The 23,994-nt window shown below is 35.9% G+C and overlaps 1 protein-coding gene and 1 non-coding gene across 2 annotated transcripts; both read left to right on the forward strand.

The window, feature by feature from the left end:
- Positions 1-1,878: 1,878 nt before the first annotated feature.
- On the forward strand, positions 1,879-7,535 carry LOC104757989 (triacylglycerol lipase OBL1). The gene is made up of 6 exons (XR_002036181.2): positions 1,879-2,320; positions 2,781-2,974; positions 3,342-3,375; positions 5,891-6,026; positions 6,133-6,604; positions 7,087-7,535. It is a non-coding gene; the product is annotated as a triacylglycerol lipase OBL1 (transcript).
- Positions 7,536-12,941: 5,406 nt separating this feature from the next.
- LOC147924552 (uncharacterized) lies at positions 12,942-13,982 on the forward strand. The gene is made up of 2 exons (XM_087496832.1): positions 12,942-13,606; positions 13,781-13,982. The coding sequence occupies exons 1-2, from the start codon at positions 12,942-12,944 to the stop codon at positions 13,980-13,982; spliced, it is 867 nt and encodes a 288-aa protein (XP_087352958.1).
- The last annotated feature ends 10,012 nt before the right edge of the window (positions 13,983-23,994 follow it).

A 23,994-nucleotide genomic window follows, 5' to 3' on the forward strand; every position in this document is an offset into this window, starting at 1 on the left:
TTGCTGATTTTTAAAATCATAGAAAATTAGAAAGTAAAAATGAAGGATTCTATAAGAGATTGTTTAGGAAGTTATTTTAAATCTTGCTGATTTGTGTTTCCTAATCTTGTAAAATCTTTCATAAAATCTTTCAAAATCTTTCTATTTGATGAAAGAGTTTTCATGACTTTTGTTATGAAGGAAATGATATAAAATCCTAAACCAATAACACCAAACTTGAATTCATTAACAATCCAAGATTCTTTAGTTTTAATTGAATAACATAAAACTTTTAATGACTTTATAAGACTCTTAATCCAATAACACTAAATTTATCAAGATTTTAGATAACTTTTTACAAATCTACAACCAATAACACCAAATTTTTAAAGAGTTTTTAAAAGTCTTGATTGAATAACAACATATTTTACATAACTTTTAAAGTCATTAAAATTCTTTCTAAATCCTAAACCAATAACCCCCTAAGAGTACCATCTCCATCAATGGTACGTTAAGCATATTTTAGCATAAAAAGAAAAAAATAAAATATAAAGAGGAGAGAGAAAGATATGTTTTTTTACATGAAAAGAGAGGAAGGTTTTTTGGACATAAAAAGAGAAATGTAGTTGACAAAAAAAAAAAAGAGAAATGTGGTTTTTTGTTGGACATAAAAAAAGAAATGTGATTTTTTTTTTAACATGAAAAGAGAAAGTTAGATGATCTTCTTAATTAAAACTTCTAAAATACCAATAAAAAATCTCGATACACATGTCAACATATATATGGTTCAAAAACAAAAAGTATGCCTCAAAATTTAATCTTCTAATTAAGATACCTATTATATTGTTATTATAATAAAATCTTAATATTATTTTGTTCGGATTTAACAGTATTTTAATAATATATTTAATACTATAGTTTAGTAATATAATTAAATTTGAAACTGTAACAATAATTGGATCAGTTATAAATGAACAAGTGGCAAAAGAGGGTATCTAGATAAAGAAACGACTGTTTCTCTCTTTTTCCAATTTTACCATTCTTCCTTTTTAATGTTAAGATACCCCTTTCAAAAACTGACGGTGGAGCTGCCCTAACCACCACTACAAGGTTCCGGTCAAATCGAATTTATTTAATGCGCAGTTAAAACGCCGACGAGCATTTTTACCAAAAAAAAAAAAAATTCTTTCCAAATCAATTGAGTGTTCACAAAAATGGTCGGTAAAAAGTGAATATTCAAAGTGATGGGCTGTTAGCTAAGCAAAAGAAATGGGCATGGCTGCATGGGCAACCATGGGCAAAGAAAAGGAGTGTTCGTTTTCACTTTTGATTTCAATTTACTAGTGCCTCATGATAGTAACAAAGTCATCGTTATCCTATGTCTATTATTATTTCATTTTACAACAAACATACATATTATAACCAAAAAGATGGTTTTGGGGTCAAAATGGAAATCTAATCATTATGTCAACAAGTTTTCACACTATTACAAGCTAAGGCATAATTTATACGAATATATTGCAGACAGCTGCCACCAATGCTATCTTACGCAGATCAATCTGATGTAGCAGCTTAGGTTATATCTTCATACAGATAATAGTAAAATCAATAATAATTCGATCGATAGTAGTCAACTTCCATGTTCCAGAACTAGTAACTCGCACATATGAATCATGTATGTGTGTTATATTATCTTACCGACCAGTTTTTCACTTTAATCGGACATTTTTCGTTTTTTTTTTTAAAAAGACAGAACGATTAGGTTTAAATGTGAATCGATCATTTTTATTTAAAAAATTAATTCGCACGTGAAAAACAACTTAGGCTTTTTTTTACCACACGGCGCTGTATGATTGGCTCTACTATAAAGTTAAATAATAAAAATATTATGATCCTAATAATTACTAGCACTATAAATACGTAGCCACACTCTAGGTTGCATGACTCACAAATCAACCATAGTCACTTATTCTTTCTTCTTATTTTTGAGCAAATATTGTTTCTTCCTTTCATATTGTGAGAATGTCGAAAACCAATATGAAAGTATGCAATAATTATTTTCTGGTCGATCCGACCAAAGCAAGTTTTCTTGATCTCCTTCTTCTTTTGTTCTCCTCCAACCTGACCAGCGCAAGATTCATCGATTCTCCTCCGGACACACTCAAAAGTTTCCGGAGAAGTTTCACGAGTCGATGGATCATTGTGTTGGCCATTTTTCTACAGAAGGTTTTAATGCTCTTAAGAAAACCCATGGCAATCCTAGGTGGTTTTCTAACGTATTCGCTCAATCTTCTTACGGCAAATGGTGGCTTCTTCAAGATGATACTAAACCTTTTGACAGGTGAGAAATCTAACAATATAGTTCACCTTTACTTCTACAGTTTTTTTTCCCTTCCTTTTCGTGCATATGATATAAAGTATCCCATTAGATATGTAAAATCATTCCAAAGATTTCAAGGACCAAATTATATAGAGTTCCACATATTAATATTCCCCATGGACTTTTGGACAAGGAGGACCAATGACACTAATTACCTCATATCAAACGGATTCCAGACAGACCGAAGATCTCTACATGCAAGACGCTATAGCACATATCAAAACCCAAAAAGATTTAACAATACTTAATCAAGAACTTAGTTTGGTTAAAAAACAAAAACAGAGTTTAATCTCCTATAAGATCTTAAGATTACTATTTAAATCTTGAGACAAACTAATCCAACTATTTTTGGTTTTTAATTTTGTGGATGGTGTTTCACAAGTATTTTTACAGGACTAACTCAGGCTCGAACTTGTTACAGGAAAGCTGGTGAAGCCTGATAAATCATCCGCGGCATATACGTCGTTTATAGGATGCTCAGATCGAAGAGTTGAACTTGACGAGAAGATAAATGTTGGTACCGTCGAATACAAGGCGATGCTATCAATGATGGCTTCTAAGATCGCTTATGAGAGCAAACCTTTCATCACTTCCGTCGTCAAGAACACTTGGAAGGTTAACTTCAGTCTCCTCTTCTTTTAATTAGGGTTATCTGTCTTGTACTCTCATCAGTATAAATAATCCTTCTTATTATTGAAGAAAATTAAATATAAACAAAAGTTACAGCATCCATAAAGTATAAAAAGCTAATAAACTTTTTCATTCTCTTTCTTATCATAGAATCACAAATTAAGGTTAAAACTCTCAGCAGCTACATCTCTTTGATGATCTGTTTTTTTCTTCCCATATACAAAAATCTTTGCGTTTTGTTTCTCATGGCTAATAATCACATTAAATTATAACCACGGTAAATTAATGTACTTTACTTTCATGTTTGTTTTACGTCTCACTCTCACTGTGTGGTTTCTATCCTGTGATGCAGTTGGACTTGGTGGGTAACTACGACTTTTACAACGGTAAGTTAAAAGCTAATTTTTTTTTTTTTGGGTACCAGCTATGCTTTATATTTCTTTAGGAAATGTTATTATTTTCCCATTTCAGAGTAAGATTTCTTTAGGGCACTATCTGTGTGAGATTTTGAATTAATTTAACTTCTTTCAGTTTACCGTGGTTATAAATAATTAAAGCCAGTTAAATCAATTTAATCATCCATATAGAAAACACATACACAACCTTGAAGTTCTACGTAGGACAAGCATACTCGTAGTAGGGTGAAAAAAAAAAAGAGAGAGACGTAAAGTAAAAACTTTTATCAAAGAAAAGGAAAGAAAAATAAAAGCAAGAAGTAAAGATCTTTCAGTTTTCCAATGAAAAAAAAATCATATAAATGCCTTTCATTTTCTCAATTTTGATAATACGACAGAAACAAGTCTACGAGATCATCATCATGATGCTTATAAATGTCAAATAGCCAAATAGGTCTCTCTATGTTCCATATCGTGTTGTACAAAAATGAATGCCAACTATGCAAGAGACCCTACTGATTATAAATGTGTCATCTGTCGGATAAATAATAGATGCATATTTAATGAATGTAGAATAGAAATAACAATTACAAGTGTCTTCAGTTTTAGTGATAGAACTTTTTTAGATTGCATTTAAATTAACCATCTAAACAAGTTTACTATTTAAATTAATAATATAGTTAAAATAATTCTAGATTAACTCATTTTCTACGAGTACGTATTTGTTGGAATTCCAGTTAAAGTTTAGGAGGCATAAATTTTAATTAAGATTAGGAGTAAGTCAATTACTGTGGGACTAAATTTATCAAAATTTGAAGATGTTTATGTTTTACTTAAAGATGTTTAAAATTTAGATCTGAGTATCCACGGATCTAAAAAGATAGTATGTATATTTATTTAGTTTATAACTTACATACATATTCTACAAAATTTAAACTTGATTTATAATAATATACCGATGATGATAGTAAAATTTCTTAGTGGGGATTATTTATTTAAGATTTGAATAGAGTTTTAAAGATTTTAAATGTTATGTAAAATTTGTTGTTATTAGATGAAGATTTTGTTAAACTCTGTTAAATTTCAGTGTTATTAGTTTGTGATTTATAAAAAGTCATTTAAAATCTTAACAAATCTGAGTTATTGGATTCAGACTTTTATAAAGTCATTAAAAGTTTTGTGTTATTCAATTAAAACAAAAGAATTTAGGATTGTTAATGAGTTCAATTATTATGTTATTGGTTCATGATTTTAGACATTTTCTTTACAAAATAAAGTCATGGAAAGTATCACAAAAATACAGGGATTGTTTGGAGGACTTTACAAGATTTTATAAAACTAATCAACAAAACTCTCTAGCAATCTTTAACAATCTTTCACTTATTCATTTATCATGATTTTGTTGAACTCTTCAAAAATCTGCATAAATCTCAAACCAATACCACCCCTTAGGCTATATAGTCTTTTAAAATTTAATATATATATATAAGTGTTCGCTAAACTTTAGTATTTAGTATATTAAAAAAAAAAATTTCTGAATATTAGAAGTTTATAATTTTTTTTTTTCAAAATTTTAATCTCTGCATAGAACGTAAGAACTTAAGTTTACATATTATTTTAAAACTATGTTTATAATTTTCTTTGTTAGTCTGGTGCATCTGTGGCTAATTTTCTTTGTTGGTTGTAATTTTTGTTAAACCTTTTTTTTTATCATGTCTTAAGTATTCTCAAGAGAACAATTATAAGATCATCAGCAGCCCAGCAACCCAATAAAGGTTTCTTCAAAAAAAAAAATTATTATTTTAATCAAATATGTATATTTATTATGTTTTATTAATAACAACCACTAAAATGTTGATAACTGTCTATATACGCTAAGAAACGTTGCTTGGTGAAGTAATTGAAGAATCGATTCTCTTATTTTTCCCTTTTCTTATTATTATATTAATTTTTGTGAGTAACTCTGGTGATTAATATTTATCACTGCCTTCAGATTCAAAAAAAAAAGAGAGAACAAATATAATAAGAATAAAACTGGTGACCCAAAATCTAAGTCACGTGTTTTGTCCGAGTTTAGCAGCTAAGATTCTTAAAGTCAAATGCTGCATGATAGTAGTTCGATTTTTTTTTTCGAATATTATAGTAGATCAATTTTACAGAAAAAAGGAAAAAATAAAATAGTAACTTTTTCTCTTCAAAATTAATCGTTACTTTAACGATTAAACAAAAAAGTTATATATTGAAAACATGCAGAGGAAATATATGATTAACGTCAATCAATATTTCTTTTTTTCCATGCAATTATTGATTCTAAAATTCTTGTTTCTTTTTTTTTTTCTTTTCTAAAAGATCTTATAAATGTTACTATCTTTTCTATTCCTACAACATCAAATTTACTTCTCGATATATATTTATGTATTTATGCATAACCTTGAAATAGTTTATTTGAATATTTAAATAACATTTGAAAAATCCCTAAATTCTAAGTTTGTATTTCTGTGGTCAGCTTTCCAAGAAAGTAAATTGACGCAAGCCTTCGTGTTTAAGACGTCGAGCACCAACCCAAACCTCATCGTCATCAGCTTCAGAGGAACTGAACCTTTCGAGACTGCTGATTGGTGCACTGATCTCGACGTCTCTTGGTACGTACTATATATACGTTCTATATATAGGTCTACATTAATACATAGTTACTCTTATTAATATATATATATATATATATATATATACTTCCAAATTTTAAATTAGGTACGAGATGAAGAACGTTGGCAAAGTCCACGCAGGGTTCTCGAGAGCTTTAGGCCTCCAAAAAAATGGATGGCCCAAGGAAAACCTAAGTCTCCTACACCAATATGCTTACTACACCATCAGACAGATGCTTAGGGACAAGCTTGCCAAAGACAAGAACCTTAAGTTTATTCTAACAGGTCACAGCCTCGGGGGAGCACTAGCTGCTCTTTTTCCGGCGATTCTAGCGATTCACGGTGAGGATGAGCTGCTAGATAAGCTAGAGGGAGTCTACACGTTTGGACAGCCACGTGTAGGGGATGAAGACTTTGGGGAGTTTATGAAGGATGTCGTGAAAAAGCATGGGATAGAGTATGAGAGATTTGTCTATAACAATGATGTTGTGCCTAGAGTGCCTTTTGATGACAAGATTTTGTTCTCATACAAGCACTATGGACCTTGCAATTGGTTCAACAGTCTTTACAAAGGAAAGGTAAATTAAAGTAGCCTCAATCCAATTATTTGTTTTTTTCTTGCTAAATTATTTAAAAAGACGTAGAAAAAAAGAGAGTGAATATTTAAAGTTGACATGAAGAAACTTTAAATTTTTTTTTTTAAAGAATTGTCCATTTTCACATGAGATTGACATGATAGTTTCCTAATTGTCTTTTTCTTTTAAGAGAGGAAATTAGGCAATATTTTTTACTAAAACTAATTACAATGCGGTCCGTATTTTAAAAGGTTAACAAAGTACGTACGTCTGTAATTAAATCCTAAACACTCTCTATATATAAAGCTATATGTTATGAATCCAAAAATTAGATCCTAAATCCGAAAACTGTATTTCTTATTTTTTTTTTAATATAGAAAATAGTCTAATTTTTAGTATACACGTTTTTAGCATTTTTTTTCTAGATTGTTCCTTTTCATATTTATTATTGGTGCATAATTATGAATGTTTACGCTGGTTATTAGGTAAGAGAAGATGCACCGAATGCGAACTACTTCAACTTGTTGTGGTTAATACCGAAGCTGTTGATTGGTTTGTGGGAGTTTATAAGAAGTTTCATATTACAGTTTTGGAAAGGTAAAGAGTACAAAGAGAATTGGATGATGAGATCGGTTAGGATTTTGGGAATAGTAATCCCTGGCGGCTCTAACCATTTCCCATTTGACTATGTCAACTCCACCCGTTTAGGAGGCTTGGTTCGACCTCCTCCTACTACTACTACTCCTGAGGATAAACTTGCTCTCATTGCTTGAATATTGCAAATTGAATAATCCTATCCACTTTATCTGCTCTTAATGAGTTCAATAATTGTACAAGAGCTTTAATTTATTATCTGTTATATGTCTTGTGTATATGTGTGAGTTTCTTTATACCATATGTATGTTGTTAACACTATATATCTACCTTTCTTCAAGTTCTGAATTAGAATAAGATAGAACCAGGTACAAAGTAATTCTCATGGATTACACTGTCACCTTTTGTTTATTTTTTTAATGATAAGGGCACCACACTATCTCCATTTAATTTCGTTTTCCTACATACAATTTCTAAGCTTTGAATCGAGTGATTATACATAAATAAAATAAAATAAAAATCATCTAAAAATTTGCATTCATTTATTTTAACCCCTGGTAATGGTAATAAAATTGCACCTGAATCTTGCAAGATTGATTAGAGAATAATTTTTTTTTTTGGGTGGCAAATAAACTATAGAAGGTCATGTCCTGGTCTCCTTGAGATTCTTATCTTCGTTAGATGCCTCTTATATGTGGTAGATCTTTCAATGAAAAATTGATGTATATATGCGATATGCCTCTCTTTTTTTGGCTAAAAATGCGATGCCTCTTTTATGTGGTGGACTGGTGGGTCTTACGCTGACATGATGCCTAATGAATATATGCATGGCGTTACAATGATATCTATCTAATTGTGGAATCATCCTAAATTATTACAAATTTCATTTCACATATACACAATAGAAAATTAAAACTAAAATGTAATGATCGACTCTAGACTTTAGTCTTGATTGGTAAGGCGTGTAGAAAATGCGTATAGCACTTTCGTCTATATTTTTAATTACTGCTTCGAATTCAACTAATTATGATGTAGAACATTATTTTGTTTTGACTTTTTGACATCCAAATTTCCACATCACTCAAGGCTCTGAGTTTTTTTCTTTTTTTTTGTTCAGATGCGTCTTTGCTGTGTGGTAGATCTTTCTAACTCTCTCCGTCGTTCTCTCACATTGCCATCATTTCGTTTTTTAAACAAAGCTATATATTTTTGTTTTTCAAATAAACTATACTCTTATGATAAACTTTCGGAAAGTCTAAAAACATTAACCAATTAGATTTAGACATTTTGTCATCACATATATAAGAAATTCCAAATTCAAAAGGATTGCTTTGATCTCTTTTTTTTTTTGGGAAAGGTAAATAAAACATCTCTTTATCCTCAAAACTAAATTAAGCAACAAATTAATAATAACAATCCGAATAAATGCGACCAATAGTTGTGTTTTTTCAATTGTACATTTTGAATATTTTCTGAAAAGTCGTGATGGATCATTAGAACGGTTATTTATGAAAAGTTATAACTGTTCACTGTAAAATTGTGTTGATTGGACATTTGTATCTTTTAAAATCTATATATTCGTCTGATTGAACTGTTTTCATTTTTTTGCCATGACACAAAATCAACTAAAATTTAAATCTCAACGATTTATACATTTTTCTAAATTATTTTCTAGCATTCATTCTTTTAAAAGTCAAGAAATTCCTCTAATTCTTGATTTAACAAAAGTTTTTTGGAATATGAATGTAATTTACATCTTTTAGTTTATTTTAAATATAAAAGTTTAATGAAAATACCTATAGTGTTTTTTCAAAATTTAGATGGATTACATAGTGAGTTTTTGGATTTGACATTTCAATATATTTAAATCCAATCTGAATAAGTGCCACCAAAAGTTATGTTTTTTCAACCGTACCTTTTGAATAATTTTTCTAAAAAATATGTAGAAAATTTAAATTGTATATTTTACAAAAAGTTGCGATTCTTCATTGTAACGGTTTTTTTTGTAAAGTTGCAACTGTTCATTGTAGAGTTGTGTTTATTCGAATATTCGTATCTTTTAAAATTTAGATATATTTATCTTTTTGAACTATTTTCATTTTTTTTTCATGACACAAAATAATATAAAATTTCAATATCAACAGCTTCTACATCTTTCTAAATTGTTCTCTGGCATTCATTTTTTTAAAAGTAAAAATATTCCTTCAATTCTTGATTTAACAAAAGCTTTTTGGAATGACGAATCTAATTTACAACTTTTAGTTAATTTTAAATATAAAAATTTCATGAAAATACTTAGAGATTTTTTTTCAATAGTTAGATGGATTATATAGTGAGTTTTTGAATTTGACTTCTTAATATGGTTATAAAGATGTTTTCTATTTAAAAACAGTTTATATGGGTTATTAGGTGAAATCAAGTGCAGACACAACATTTGCGATTTTTCATAGCACCTTTTTATAATTATTTTTTTAATTCAAACCGCTGTATCTGTTTATTGTAAAGTTGTGTCTCTTCACTATATTTTATTTATATATTTTCATCACAACTTTTCGGTCTAATAGGTGTATCTATTTAAATAGTCATGTCTTTTAGTCCATTTTATGTTGAATCTAAATAATTAAATATCTAATATTCAACGTTATTCTATAAACTAATTAAAATTTTAGAAATGTTTTTAGCAATAGAGAAATTTAATACAACTTAATATATAATTTACAGTTGCGTCTATTTTTATCATAACTTTTTGTTAAAAAAATATTTTTATATTTAAAAATAAGAATAACAATCTGAATAAATACGAAAAACAGTTGCGACTTTGCTTAATATTTTTTTGTAAGAAAATTGTTTTACCTTTTTTTTAAACTCAAACAGTTGTATCTGTTCATTTCAGAGTTGTGTCTTTTCACTATATTTAATTCATATTTTTTCATCACAATTTTTCGTTCTAAAAATCCAAACATTTAAAAACCCGCATATAACCGGAAAAATCCAGCTTAAACCGGCTAACCGGCAGTTGAACCGGCGGTTTGGGTTAATTCCAAGCACTAAAATTTTAACTTAGACGAGTTTGAAGATTGTGATGCAGGTACCAACTAATATAGTAAAGCAATTATGTACTTTTTCCTCCATCTTTGGATGTGGGAAGACATATATTATTAAACTGAAGATGATTTATTGTTTTGTTTCTATTGTGATTTTCTTTTCTCCTTCCAATCTCATTTTTTTTTTGTTTTCCTGTAAACACCAATCTCTATTTTCGTTTGGATTTACATAATTATGTATGGAAATTTATAATTATGTTTTAAAATAAAACCAATGTCAAAAAAATATTAATAAAAAACCAAAATATACATATATAAGAATAATATGTATTGAAATTCAGTAAACTTTTGACCCGCGGTCGGACTGGATTGACCCAGTAACCCAGTGACCTGGAAGACTTTCCGGTTTTGCTTTCCGGATTGGGTTTAAAAACAGGAAAAATGTCATAAAAATCCTCAACTTTTAAATTTGGGACATTTTAATCACCAACTTTCAAGATGCCATTTTAATCACAAACTTTTTGTTGACTTGACCATAAAATAGCAAAGTTCTGTTAACCTTGCCATTTTAGGCACGACGTTTATTAAATCCCTAATCCTATAAAGAAAACCCCAAATTCTCTCTATAATACCAAAATCTCTTGCAATCTCTCTATTCCGATGAGTTTAAGTTCAAGCTTTGACACATCTGGTTGCATCGGTGAGTGTGGTGTGTCATCGATGGTGTAGAGAGAATTTAGGGTTTCCTTTCTAGGGTTATGTATTTGTGAAATTGGAATCAATTTGGGGATTTAGTGTCTTCAATTTGGTAAACGATGTTGTTTTTGGTGTTAAAAACGTGGTTGTTTATGCTAATTGGTAGCAGATAACCTGCAATTTACTCTGTTTTCTAGATTTTTAACAGAGAATAAATGACGTGTCTAAAACGGTGAAGTCAACAAAACTTTGCTATTTTATGGCCAATTCAATGAAAACTTTGTGATTAAAATGACATCTTGAAAGTTGGTGATTAAAATGTTCTAAATTTGAAAGTTGAGGATTTTCTTGACATTTTTCCCCTTTAAAAACATTGCTTTTTCATCAATAACTAACAAATCAATCCTTGAAACAAATTTTCCGTTTTTATGTTTAATCTAAATAATGAGAAATTCCTTTAAATACCACTAAAAAGGTTTTTTTTCCAAAAATACCACATTTTAGGTTTTTTTTCCAAAAATACCACAAAAGTTTTCTTCCAAAATTACCACAAACAAAAAAAAAATGAATTTTACGGATGTAGAATTATTATTTTTTATGTTTGGGTTGAAAAATTTAGTTTTAGGGTATAGTTTTTAGGGGTAGGGTTTAGTATTTATAATTTAGGAATTAGTTTTTAGTATTAGAACTTTAATTTAATTATGTGGTATTTTTGGAAAAAATACATTTTAGTGGTACTTTTGGAAAAATAAACTAAATTGTGGTATTTTTGGAATAAAAACCTATTTTAGTGGTATTTATGACAATTGCCCCTAAATAATTTGAATATTTATATCTAATATTCAACGTTATTCTATAATCTAACTTAAATTTTAGAAATAAGTATAGCAATATAGAAATTTAATAAAACTTAATATAGAATTTATAGTTGCGTTGTATCTATTCATCGTAACTTTTCATTAAAAATTATTTTAATATTTAAAATTTATACTTCTTCCGTTTCAAAATATAGGATGTTTAAGGTAAATGCACACATATTAAAATAGTTTGTTTTTCTTTTAAAAATTATCATATATATTTAAATTAAAAAAAAATCAACTAATCATAAAGATGACTGTAAAAAAAATGATTACAGATTATTAAATATATATTAAAATTTGCATGGAAAATTACAAAAACATCTTATACTTTGAAACTAAAAAGAGAGGCCAAAACATCTTATATATTGAAACGGAGGAAATATTATTTTGTTTTCAATTATATTTATTTAATAAAAAAATTATATTTACTCATTACAACCATTAGTTCAATATTCTAAGTTAGGATTATTTTGTCATAATAATTTTTTTAATTGTAGTTTTACCATAATTCTTCATAAAAACTTATATTTATAATAAATTAAATAATATTTTTTTTTGCAAAGTTGCATCTATTCTACATAATATTTTTTATTATAAATTTTCATATTGATCGTTGTGTTTTTTGTAACAGTTTATGTTTAATGTTTATGTATTCAAACTATTTTATTACATTCAAATGATTTTATAATGTATATTTTTAAATTTATTTTATTTTTTTTTCTAAAATACTTCCCCCGCGATATCGCGGGGGATCTGAGTCCTAGTATTTACAATAATATTAGCTAATTATAACTACAAGGTCAATTAGTTTTCTTCTATCTTTTTTTTTTTTTGTCATCTGGATTTTCCATTCATATAAGAAAGGATTACATAAGTATAGCTTTGTAGTGTAATCAAAAGCTACTACGGGAAAGTGATTTAAACAAAATCAACTTAACCCTCCAAAAAATAGGCTATAACATGAAAACACGAAGATTACCGATTCTGGTAGGGAAAATGTGCGCTGAAATCTGTTCAGTAGTTGGATCAACCAACATGGGGATACCACCTTTGGCTTCCCAAAGGATGATGCCAGATAAGTTTGATGGCAAATCTGGATTCAAAACGTAGCAAAACAAGATGCACTACTACTTGGCCAGCATGAATATGGAAAGATACCTCACAGAGGATCCACCAACGCTTCCACAAGGCGACACAGATGTGTTAGTGGTTGGAAGTATGGATAGTTGGGCTCAAGGAGACTATTGTTGCAAAGGCCAGATTTTGAAATGTTTGGTCAATGAACTGTATGACCTCTACAATATGTACAAGACATCAAAAACATTATGGCTGGCTTTCGAGAACAAGTACAAGACTGATGAGTCTAAGATGCAGAAATTCTCAACTACAAAGTTTCTAAACTTCAAGATGGTGGATTCCAAGCCAATTATGGAACAAGTGGAGGCTCTTCAACACATCTTTCAAGAGATAGAGTGGGAAGGTATGTCGATCTGCAATGTCTTCAAAACGAATTGCTTGATCGAGAAGCTACCACCAGACTGGTCGGATTTCAAGCATTACCTTAACTTTAAACGTAAGGCAATGTCTCTTGATGATCTCATCCGAAGGCTGAGGATTGAGGACAACAATCGTGGAGCTCTTTCAAGTGCTCAAAACCAGGGGCATGATGTAAATGTAGCTGAGTATAAAGCCAAGCTGAAAGGCAAGGGAAAAGGAACCTCTATTCCTCATAAGGCTTTGACGGTATCATCTACAACAAACTTCAAGAAGAGCAATCTTGAGAGGAAGTCCAAAGAAGTGTCATCATTGTGGCAAGATTGGACAAAAGGCTGAAGTTTGCAAAAGCAAAGCCAGAGATCTCAAGAACCAGGCAAACCTAACCGAAGAAGACATGGTTGCGGTGGTTACTGAATGTAACATGGTGGCAGAAATCCAGTGGAGTGGTACTATGACACTGGTGTTACCACACACATATGCTCTGATAGGACCATATTCACCACCTACATGCAGAACAAGTCAAATGAGCAGCTTTTCATGGGCAACACGGTGGTGTCCAAGATTGAAAATAAAGGCAAAGTAGTTCTGAAGCTAACTTCTGATCGTGAGCTCACCCTGGAGAACGTGAAACACGTACCTAACATGCGGAAGAATCTTCTCTCTGGAACAGTGCTAAGCAATAATGGTTAAAGTTAGTTCTTAAGAAAAACAGAGTGTATTTCGGAAAGGGTTTTGTTAAGGGTGGACTGATTAACATGTCTGTAATGACCTTCCTCCCGAAAAATGTTGCTTATGTTTCTCTTACTGAAATGAAAGAAAACCCTATTGCTTACTTGGTTGAGCCATTTACTACTTGGCATGAACGTTTAGGACATGTCATATATAAAACAATGCGAAAAATGCAAAACTTGAATTTAATTCCAAAACTCAAAACTAACCAAGAAAAATGTGAAGTGTGCATACATGCCAAACTCACTAAAACTCCATCACCACGCGTTGAAAGAACAACCGAACCTCTAGGTTTAATTCACAGAGATTTATGTGATTTAAAATATGTGCAAACTAGAGGCGGTAAGAAATATGTGATTTAAAATATGTGCAAACAACCGCTCCCTACTCGCCCGAATCTAACGGAGTAGCTGATAATAGGATTTTCACCCAGAGTATCAATTCCCTATGCAGTTGTAGTCCAAAGGGTTATCAATTCTAATGGTTGTTATGCTACCAGATAAGATATGATCAGAAGCAAGCAAGTCAAGCCAATCAATAATTGGGATTTAATCTAACAATCCTAAAATAATCAAAAGTAAATAAAAAGGTAAGAACCACATGACCTAAGCACTCGATGCAAGCATTCGAGTACAGGATCGGGTGGAGTGATCGGGTCAAGAAGTCAAGGATGAACATTTCAAAGGTATACACGAAACTGGTGATCGAGTACCAGTTCGGGTAAGAAGTCGAGTTATAGAATAATGTTAAACAATCAAGTTAAGAAAGCTCCTAAGGATGGGGTAATCGACTCATAAGTGTTCCTGACCAGTATGGATGTCCTACATGCCTCAAGCAAATATTCCCTAGATAATAAATCTCTAAAATCTTGTTAAAACACTCTCGTGATAGAAACAATCAACCTTGGTCACTCCCCTACCCAACTCTCGTTGGAGAAACATGACCAAGCAGACATTACAAACCGGTTCATTATTGTCAATAAACTCCTTACACATCTAATCTCTTAGGCTAAGTGAGTAAATCTCTAGCATTGATTGATTCAAGCATTTCAACAACATCTCTCGATGGCAAAACACCCTACATCTAATCTCAACCTCTCGGTCTGAAAATAGCATTAAGAACATCAATCTAGAAAGAAATTTATATAAAATAAACAATCAAGCTAAGACATCCTAACCGATTAAGAACACATATTTGTCTATCCCATCCCTAGAAATTTTATTTCACAACTCAGAGTTCATTGCAGAAAACATAAAAACGAAAATGAATGAAAATTGCATGTATTGAAAATAAGATAAAAATAGAAGAGTACAAAATCGAAAACTAAAAGAATAGCAAAAGAAAATAAAACGAATCCTATCAAAGTGGAAAAAGTGTTTTAGTCGCTCAAAATCTCTCTCAGAAGCTCCCGCTCTCTGTATTGAGTGTCTGCGGTGTGCTAGGGCGAGAGGAAGAAGAGGGGGGTTTATATATGGAAACCCTTCTAACCTAGCTGCCCAGTCCTACCCAAGGGTCTGTTCGATGCGGTGCACGAGGATAAGGTCGGGTTGTTCCTCGGGTAGGTCTTCGGGTTGTTCTTCCTGCCCTTTGATCCTCTTTGATTGGGTTGAGGTTCAGACTGTTCTTCCTGCTCATTGGCTCCTTTGGGTACATGCTCGGATTTGACCTTGTTTTTCCCTATTTCAGGCTCTAAAACACCTGTTTTCATCCAAAATGCACAAATGCAAGAATGCAGCACCCCAAATAGCCTAAATGCAAATTCCTACAGTTAATGAGCTAAAAATGCTAAGGTTGGGGTATATATAATGCAAAATATAGACAAAAAGGTGTCTAAAACATGTAAGTTAGAGAGTTATCACACCCCCAAACTTAAATCTTGCTAGTCCTCTAGCAAGGAAGTAGGAGGATTAGGTTTAAAAATGGGGACTCATAACCTTTTTGTGCTAAGCGAAGGATTCAAGCTATAGTCCTTAAAGATAGTTTAATGGTGCTAAGATCAATCAACATACTTACAAATATTTTTCTATGCTTATCACCATGCGTCGATCTAGTTCATCCTCCAACTAACAGTAAAGACTAACGATTCCAAAGAACATCTCTTTCACATTCATTAAAGTGTTTGGCAAATTCTTGCAAATGGGAAGTGAATCAAGCTCAATCGGTTTCAAGGGTAAGGCTTTTTGGTAGGTGGGTTTCAACCAATTTCTTTGGGTGGCTTACTCTCAAAATAAGGAATGCTAGACAGTTGTGAAAACTATCTAAGATTGAGAACAATTAGGGCATAGAAAGCTTAACTCTTGATAATCTACCATTTTCTCATTCACTTTCTTTATGTCCAACACCCTAGAGTAAAACTACCCATACCCTTGATTTTAACTCTTTTTTTCTTTACAATGCCTAAGATTTAAACTTTATTCTAGCTCTTTTTTTTTTCTTTGCTACACTCTTAATAATATTTCTATATTGTTTTTTTCTTCTTTTTCTAGGAGACTATAGCAAGATCTGTTTTTTTTTTTTTTTTTACTTAGAGACTTAGAGTTAATTAAACCGAATCTTAGGGACTTTCTTCTTTAATTTCTCTTTTATTCCTCAACCCAACCCCAAATAATCATGCTAACCACCTATCTTTCAAAACCGATTCTATTAGCTAGTCCAAATAATTCTAAACTTAGCTAATACAAGAGCCAGTTCTTTGTCGTTCTCAATACTCTCAAGGTTTCACAACCTATAGAAAGGCCTCACTCAATAATTCACAACAAGGCTTGAAAGAAAGGTTTGGGTTCAAGGGTAGGGAAAAAAAATCGGGTTAAACGAAAATATTGACAAAAATGGAGTGTTAACCCGAGTTTAGAGTTACCATGAGCAAGCATTCAAATTCCATAAGCAAGATAATTTAAGTTCATGTTAAGTCCAATAATATAGAGATGATGCAATGTTCAAGCAAGTTTCACACAAGTGGAGGAAGCTTTCAAAAGACACAAGGTTTTAAACAAAGATTTTTCATTTTTTCCAAAGATTGATCTAGCAACAATGAACTGTGATTAAGGGGTATAGCTTCAATCCTAAGGTGTGACTTTAAACAAGGTGGTTTTAATCATTGTCCCCTAAAATGCATATGCAACAATCCTATATGAAACAGTTTAGACTCAATCCTAATATGTAAATGCAACTATATGAACACTTTAAAAAAAAAAAATCAGAATTTTTTTGGGTTTTTTATGCAAATAGATGCAGACTCAAATGAATAGAACTATTATGCAAAAATTTGAAATAAGAAAATAAGAAAATAAAACACAATGTTATATACATTCTCAGACCCTCCCCCAAACTTAAATTACACAGTCCCTTGTGTAAATCAAATTCTAAAAAAGAAGTCTGAGAATCACACAAAATGAAACAAAATAAAATGCAATGGTATAAACAATGGTTTGGATGAAAGTGGTACCTCATGGGTTGGTGAAGAAGGAGGTTGTGGCAGCCTCCATGCTTGCCAACGTGTACCCAGGATCGTCACCGGCTTCAGCAGGCACAGATATTCGCTCATCAGAGAGCTCGTTTAAGTGCACGGATGACTTGCCCGGACTAGGTAGGGCATCGGGTAGTATGACGGATATGGTGGGAGAGGTCCGGAATGGTCACCCGTGTAGCTGCTCGCAGGGTGCATCGAGTAGGGCATTGGATACGGAATTTGATAGGTCTGAGGGAAAGGACCCGAGTGTTCACCCGGATGTGTGATCGATGGAGACGTCGGGTATGACATCGTGTACCCCGTCGGGTGGGCGTCGGATAGGCATCTGAGTGGCTTCTTCGCAATCTATCGGGTCAGGTGACACCCTCCTCTGCTTGGGGCTCGTAGGATGACGCCCTGTGAGGCTATGGAGGTGCCAATCCTCGGATTCCTCCTAGTGGTCCGCTCCTCCCCATCCATTTGGGTGCATAAACTGAAGTGGTAGCTGAGGCACAGCTTGCCTTGTCTTGCAACTCCTTTATCTGTCCTCCCATCACCTTCACTGTGCCGGTAAGGTCCCTCACTTTCCTAGCTAGGAACTTGTTCATCCTCTTCAACCATCTGATCCTCTTGTGAGCTTCTCTCACCCCCACTGGTTGCTTTTGAGAGCAAACATACGCCTCAAAATCATAGTCCTCTAAATTGTCTCCCTGTCCTTGCCATATTGGCTCTATCTCTTCAGCTTTTGATTCCCTCTCAGGGTTGTACAGCTCCTCCGATGGTGGCATGAAGTCTATGTTCTCCCCTAGTCGGATCTTTGTGCACACGACATTGGGCAGAATCATTTGAGTAGCTCCAACTGATGGATGAACAAACTTGAAAAGCAACCTATCATTTGGCCTCTCATAAGCTAAGAATCTCGCCAATGTGAGGTAGGTGATGTTTAGCCATCTCGGATCATGTACCAATCCCTTCAGGGGCAAATCGCAAGCTTGGTGTGACCAAACCTCCTATGGAGATCTCTCCAGATCCTTCTCGCCTCTCGGCTTTCGTTGCCCATGATTTCAGATACAAGAACTGATCAAACAAGACAAAAACCAAACTTGTATCCGCAACATCCCCTACTAGCGGTCTACTATCTCTAGCATTATCCAAGATTCCACACAAGGCTATGTCTAGCAGTTGGAGCTCATGATCATTCACATTCCCAGTTTTCTTCCTAGCAAATAGAGTGCAGGCTAGGGACTTGTGAAAATACCTCAAAACATGGCTCCTTATTTGAGCAGATTTGGAGCTTGTAGAATTGTAGGGAAGCTTATCTCCTATTGTCAGCCATAGGGATTTCATCTCCTCTTTGCTCACTTCCATCTTTTCTCCACTACCAGCCTTGAAACCATACAGCTCATCCATCTCCTTGAAGGTGAGTCAGTATTCCTTGTTGCGCACGGAGATGATGAACCCAATACCCCCATCGGGTAGTAGGGTCGGGTGGTCTTTGAAGTAATGTAACCGCAGCATGGAAAGGAAGTGAACCGTCTCCTAATCATAGGCTTCAAGGTTGGCTCGCATCATTTGGCCCAGGTGGCACATGTCAAAAAGGAACTCTACATCTCTAGCGATTCTCAACTGTTTCATCGTTTCACGGTGGAGGTAGCGGGTCCCAACAAAGCTCATCTTGCGGAGGACCTTGAATAGCTTGGCCAGAGTCTCCACCTCTCTTTGCTTCAGCCTCCTTGATGCCAACCAGGTGCGCTCTCTCTGCTCCTCTTCGCGGTCATGACTCTCACCCTCCGTGTCTTGATCTTCTTTTTCTGCCGCCCTCTCAGCTACCTCCTCAGCCTTTTCAGAAGCTGGTCTCTTCCCTCTTGCAACCGCGACTCTGCTCCTTAACCGTGAGGTTTGGTCCTCCTCCAGTTCTAATCCATCGGCATCTGAATCGACCTCCATTGGGTCAGTGATGGTTCGCTCGGACGTAGACAGGTCCCTACGTCGAGGAGATCTGCGGACAGCACTCGCTATTGGGCTTGGTGAGCGAACTCGGGGGTCTACACGATCGGTTGCTCGAGCACACGCTCGGGTGACAGATCGGGTTGAGCATTGGGTTGGGGATTGGAAACGTCCACTCAGCGGTTGGGAACGTGAATCGTCTCCTCCTCCCAGGGAATCACGAGCATCCACGCCGTCACCTCCGGTTCTAGCAGTGGCGGAGGTTGATCTGCTCCCCTTCTTTTTGTAAGTCTTCATCTTTGGATCCATTAGTGAATCCTTGAAAAGAAAGAAAGACTAAACTCGAGATCAATAGGGTTTGTTCACGAAAATCTTAGAGCACTCGATTTTGAGAGACTTATCGATTTAATGTAGGAAAAAAGGGTTTGGTCCTCTTAAATAGAAAAGGCTGCCGCTAGGGTTTTACTGAGAGTGGGCTAGGGTTTGTGGAATTCGGACTTTACTCGCCACCCGAGTAGGAACACGATCAGGCGCGTCGGCGACGGATTCGGGTATAGTGTAACGACCCGGAACCTCGGTAGGGGAGGGTCGAGAAATCCGAGTCGAGGATTCTCTCGAGGATTCTCTCGAGGATTCTCTCGAAGATTCTCTCGAGGATTCTCTCGAGGATTCTCTCGAGGATTCTCTCAAGGATTCTATCGAGGAATTTCATCGAGGATCGAGGATTCTATCGAGGAATTTCATCGAGGATCGAGGAATGGTATCGAGGAATTTCATCGAGGATCGAGAAATTATATCGAGGATTTTTATCGAGGAGTATCGAGAGTTGCCGATACTTGGTATCGAGAGTTGCCGATAGAACGCGGCAACCGGCGACGATAGAGCCTGACGTTAAGACTCGATAAATTATGGGGATTGGGCGATAGAAATGGAGAGTTCCAGACTACTGAAGTAGTGAGCAGATGTTGGAACTAAGGGAATGGAATCCCAAGTTTACAGTGATCAGATCATTCAGGCTTGCAAGTTTCTGGATGAAAATTGGTTCGGACGAACGGGTCTGTAAATTGCCGAGAAATGGGATGGGAGGTTTCGGTACTTAGTCTGGGAGACAGTCCGAGTAAAATAGGAATGAAAGTCCTAGTGATAGTGATAGTGATAGTGATAGTGTAGTGATAGTGGTAGTGAAGTGATAGTGATAGTGAAGTGCACTATCCGGAAATGGTTGCATCGGCGATCGATGGACCGGGCCGATGGACAAGGTGGCATGGTTTGGCCGATGGGCCGATAGTGGACTAAAAGGACTCGAAATCTCGCGGAGATTTAAGCCGACCTACGGGAAAGGAAACCCGAGAGAAATGGAAACTCGCGGTAATGGAAAGGTGATCGGATAAGGATAGATGCGAGAATTATGGGAAGTTATGGGCGGTGAGACTTATCGTTCCAAGGAAACTTAGGGCGGTTCGTGGATCCTATATAAGGGATAAAACCCTTAAGAATTTTCCCTAGTTCCGCATAAGAATCCGAGAGCCGCCGCGAGAGAGAAAGAGGAGAGTTTTGGTCGAGCGAGAGAAATCCTAAGTCTAAAGTCGAGAAGAACGGTAAGTGTTCTTCCACCTTGATCCGTCGATGGTATGGTTATAGTTAGGGGATTTATCTCAGATATTAATGGTATTGATCTGTCCGTGTAGAAGCGGGGATCAGATCCGAGCATAGAAACCGAGAGATCAACACCTTAGGTCGATACTGAAGGTGAGTGCGTGACTGTGGCCGAGTTCCATAGTTGATTCTCTTGACCCGTGGTTTATTTAATCTTGTTAATTGCTTGTCTTATGGTTATGGTTTCTATTGCAATATGAATGATGGTTGGTCTAAGAGATTTAGGCGACTATCCATGGTATTTGATTGACTTGCGTGACTTGATTGGAATATTCCCTGTGTTAGATTGAGATCGTTGAACTGAGCCTAGTGAGACGGGATGACCGCTCCACTAAGTAAACTTTGTTTGCTTACGCCTCCTTTTTATGGACGCAGGAAAAGATAGGTCCGATGATCGGGACTTTAGTGGCTGACCAGCTCGTGTGACGGAGGCAAGGGAGGAGGAAGGATGGTGTGGCTTTGGGTAGAAATATTCATGGCGTTATTTTTATTTAGTTTTCGTTATTTCCATGCATGGGACAAGTTGTTATTCGTTGAATTGAACCTCTTAATAATTTAATAAATTCGCAAGTTTAAGTTAGTTCACCTGTTATTCATATCCGCTGTTGTACTTAGTTAATTATCGCATAGAATTCGTCGGCCCTAGAAAATTTTTATCGGCCAGTTTTGGTCCGAGTATGGGTTTTTAGGGTCAGGGTCTTACATTTGGTATCAGAGCACGGTTATAGTTCTAGGACATGTTCATATAATGGGTGCATGGGTTATTGTTACGGAAAAGCCATCCCTTCCTTGCCGATAACGTCTCACGGTAAGACTGGTCATGTATAGATTATAGGGTGATAGGCTAAGTTGGTTTGGACGCTAACTTAGAATCGGTTATGGTATTTCAGATGGCACCTAACACTCGCAACTCGGCTAATACCTCGGCTAGACCAGGAGTCGGAGGGAACACTGAGGAAGCACCGAACACTGCTGCGGTGAATGTTGAGCAAGTGGGTGCGAGGACCGGGACGGCAACCGAAGGGCATGGAACCCAGGGAGTCGGTACGAGAGCGATACCAGTAGGGGGTACAGGTGCTAATGCGACTGTGAACGTGGGGATGGGGCAAGTATTGGAGACCTTGGTCCAAATACTGAACCAAATGACACCACCTCAGGCCGCAAACCCGCCTGTACCTAATGTGGTGCCAGTGGTGGCAGCTCTTTCGTACTTGACTATCATGGACCACATGCTTAAGTTGGGTACGCAGTATTTTAGTGGGGGAGCGAATCCGACCGAGGCTGACGAATGGAGAAGTCGCCTCGAAAGGAACTTCGACTCGGTGCATTGTCCGATGGAGTATCGGAAGGACATCGCTACCCACTACCTGTCCGGAGAAGCCCATGCGTGATGGACAGGCATGGCGAACCGTATGGTCAACCCGAATTGTTCTTGGGAGACTTTTCGCGGGTTGTTTCTTGCGAAATATTTTCCGCAAGAAGCTATCGACCGTCTTGAGTCGGAATTCTTAGACTTGAAGCAAGGGGACCGGTCCATGCGAGAGTATGAGACCGAGTTCAACCGACTCAAGAGGTACGGTGGGAATGAGATGGTAGAGGAGCAAGTTCAGATTTGTCGGTTCTTGCGGGGCATGAGGGTGGATGTCCGTAACCGGTGTATGATTCGGAACTTTGGGAGTCTTGCTGAGCTGGTGGAGAAGGCAACCATGTTGGAGGACGGACTGGCTGAGGAAGCTCGGCAGAATCCTGGAGGAATCACGGTGCAGCAGGCGCCGATGGTGAAAATTGAACCGGGAACCGGGGGTAAGCAGACTGGGAGTCGGAAACCTATGGGTAAGGGCAGTGTGCGCTTGTGTCCGACTTGCCGTAAGAGACACTCGGGTCAGTGCCGACAGTTGATGGGCGCTTGTTTCAATTGCGGTGAGAAGGGTCACATGGCAAGCAGCTGTCCGAAGAGGGGGAGCGACACACGAGTGTGCTACCAATGTGGACAGCCGGGTCATATTCGGCCGGATTGTCCGCAGTTGGGAACGCAAGGGCAGAAACGGGCCAGCGAGGTGCTGCCGTTGCCACCACCGCCGAAACGGCCGGTGATTATGCCTAGGGTGTATTCGATCGCGGACGGGCAGGTGGAAGCGAGCACTTCACAGCAGATCACTGGTAAGTTGGATACTCCCCTTAGTGAATTTCTTGCGTGAATATTGTGTGCGTGTGTGCGTGTGTTTGTTTGTGTGTGTATAGGTTCTTAGCAAGTAGAATTGTGTAGGGACCTTAGTCATGGGCGGTGTGGAAACTCATGTGATGTTTGACACCGGGGCTACGCATTGTTTTGTGAGTCCAGACATGATTGGTAAGGGTGGTTTCCGGAAGGAACCCGGGGATCACTTCGGTTTAGTACAAGCAGCGGGCGGTCAAGTGATGTTTACGTACGGAGTGGTGCGTAATATCTCGGTCATGGTATGCGGCATGGATTCGCCGGCGGACTTAATCATATGTCGAGTAAAGGCACACGATGTGAAATTGGGTATGGACTGGCTAAGCAAACACCGAGCTCACTTGGACTGCTATCGCGGGCGAGTATTGTTTGAGACTGCTAAGGAGATGGTAGTATATCAGGGCATCAGGCCATTTCCGGGAAACTTGTTAGTCTCGGCGACGCAGGCCGAACAGTTTATTAGTAATGGGTGCGAAGCTTACTTGGCTTCGATCATGATAGAGGAAGTAGGCACAGGTACAGAAATTGCAGAGATTCCAGTGGTACGAGAGTTTGGGAGCGTGTTCGGACCTTTGTCCGGGTTACCACCATCACGGTCAGATCCGTTCACTATTGAGTTGGAACCTGGTACGGCTCCGATATCGAAAGCTCCATATCGCATGGCACCGGCAGAGATGGCCGAGTTAAAGAAACAGTTGGGAGAACTG

This window comes from Camelina sativa, chromosome 17 (genome assembly GCF_030686135.1).
Source record: "Camelina sativa cultivar CO46 ecotype springtype chromosome 17, ASM3068613v1".
Taxonomy (NCBI): domain Eukaryota; kingdom Viridiplantae; phylum Streptophyta; class Magnoliopsida; order Brassicales; family Brassicaceae; genus Camelina; species Camelina sativa.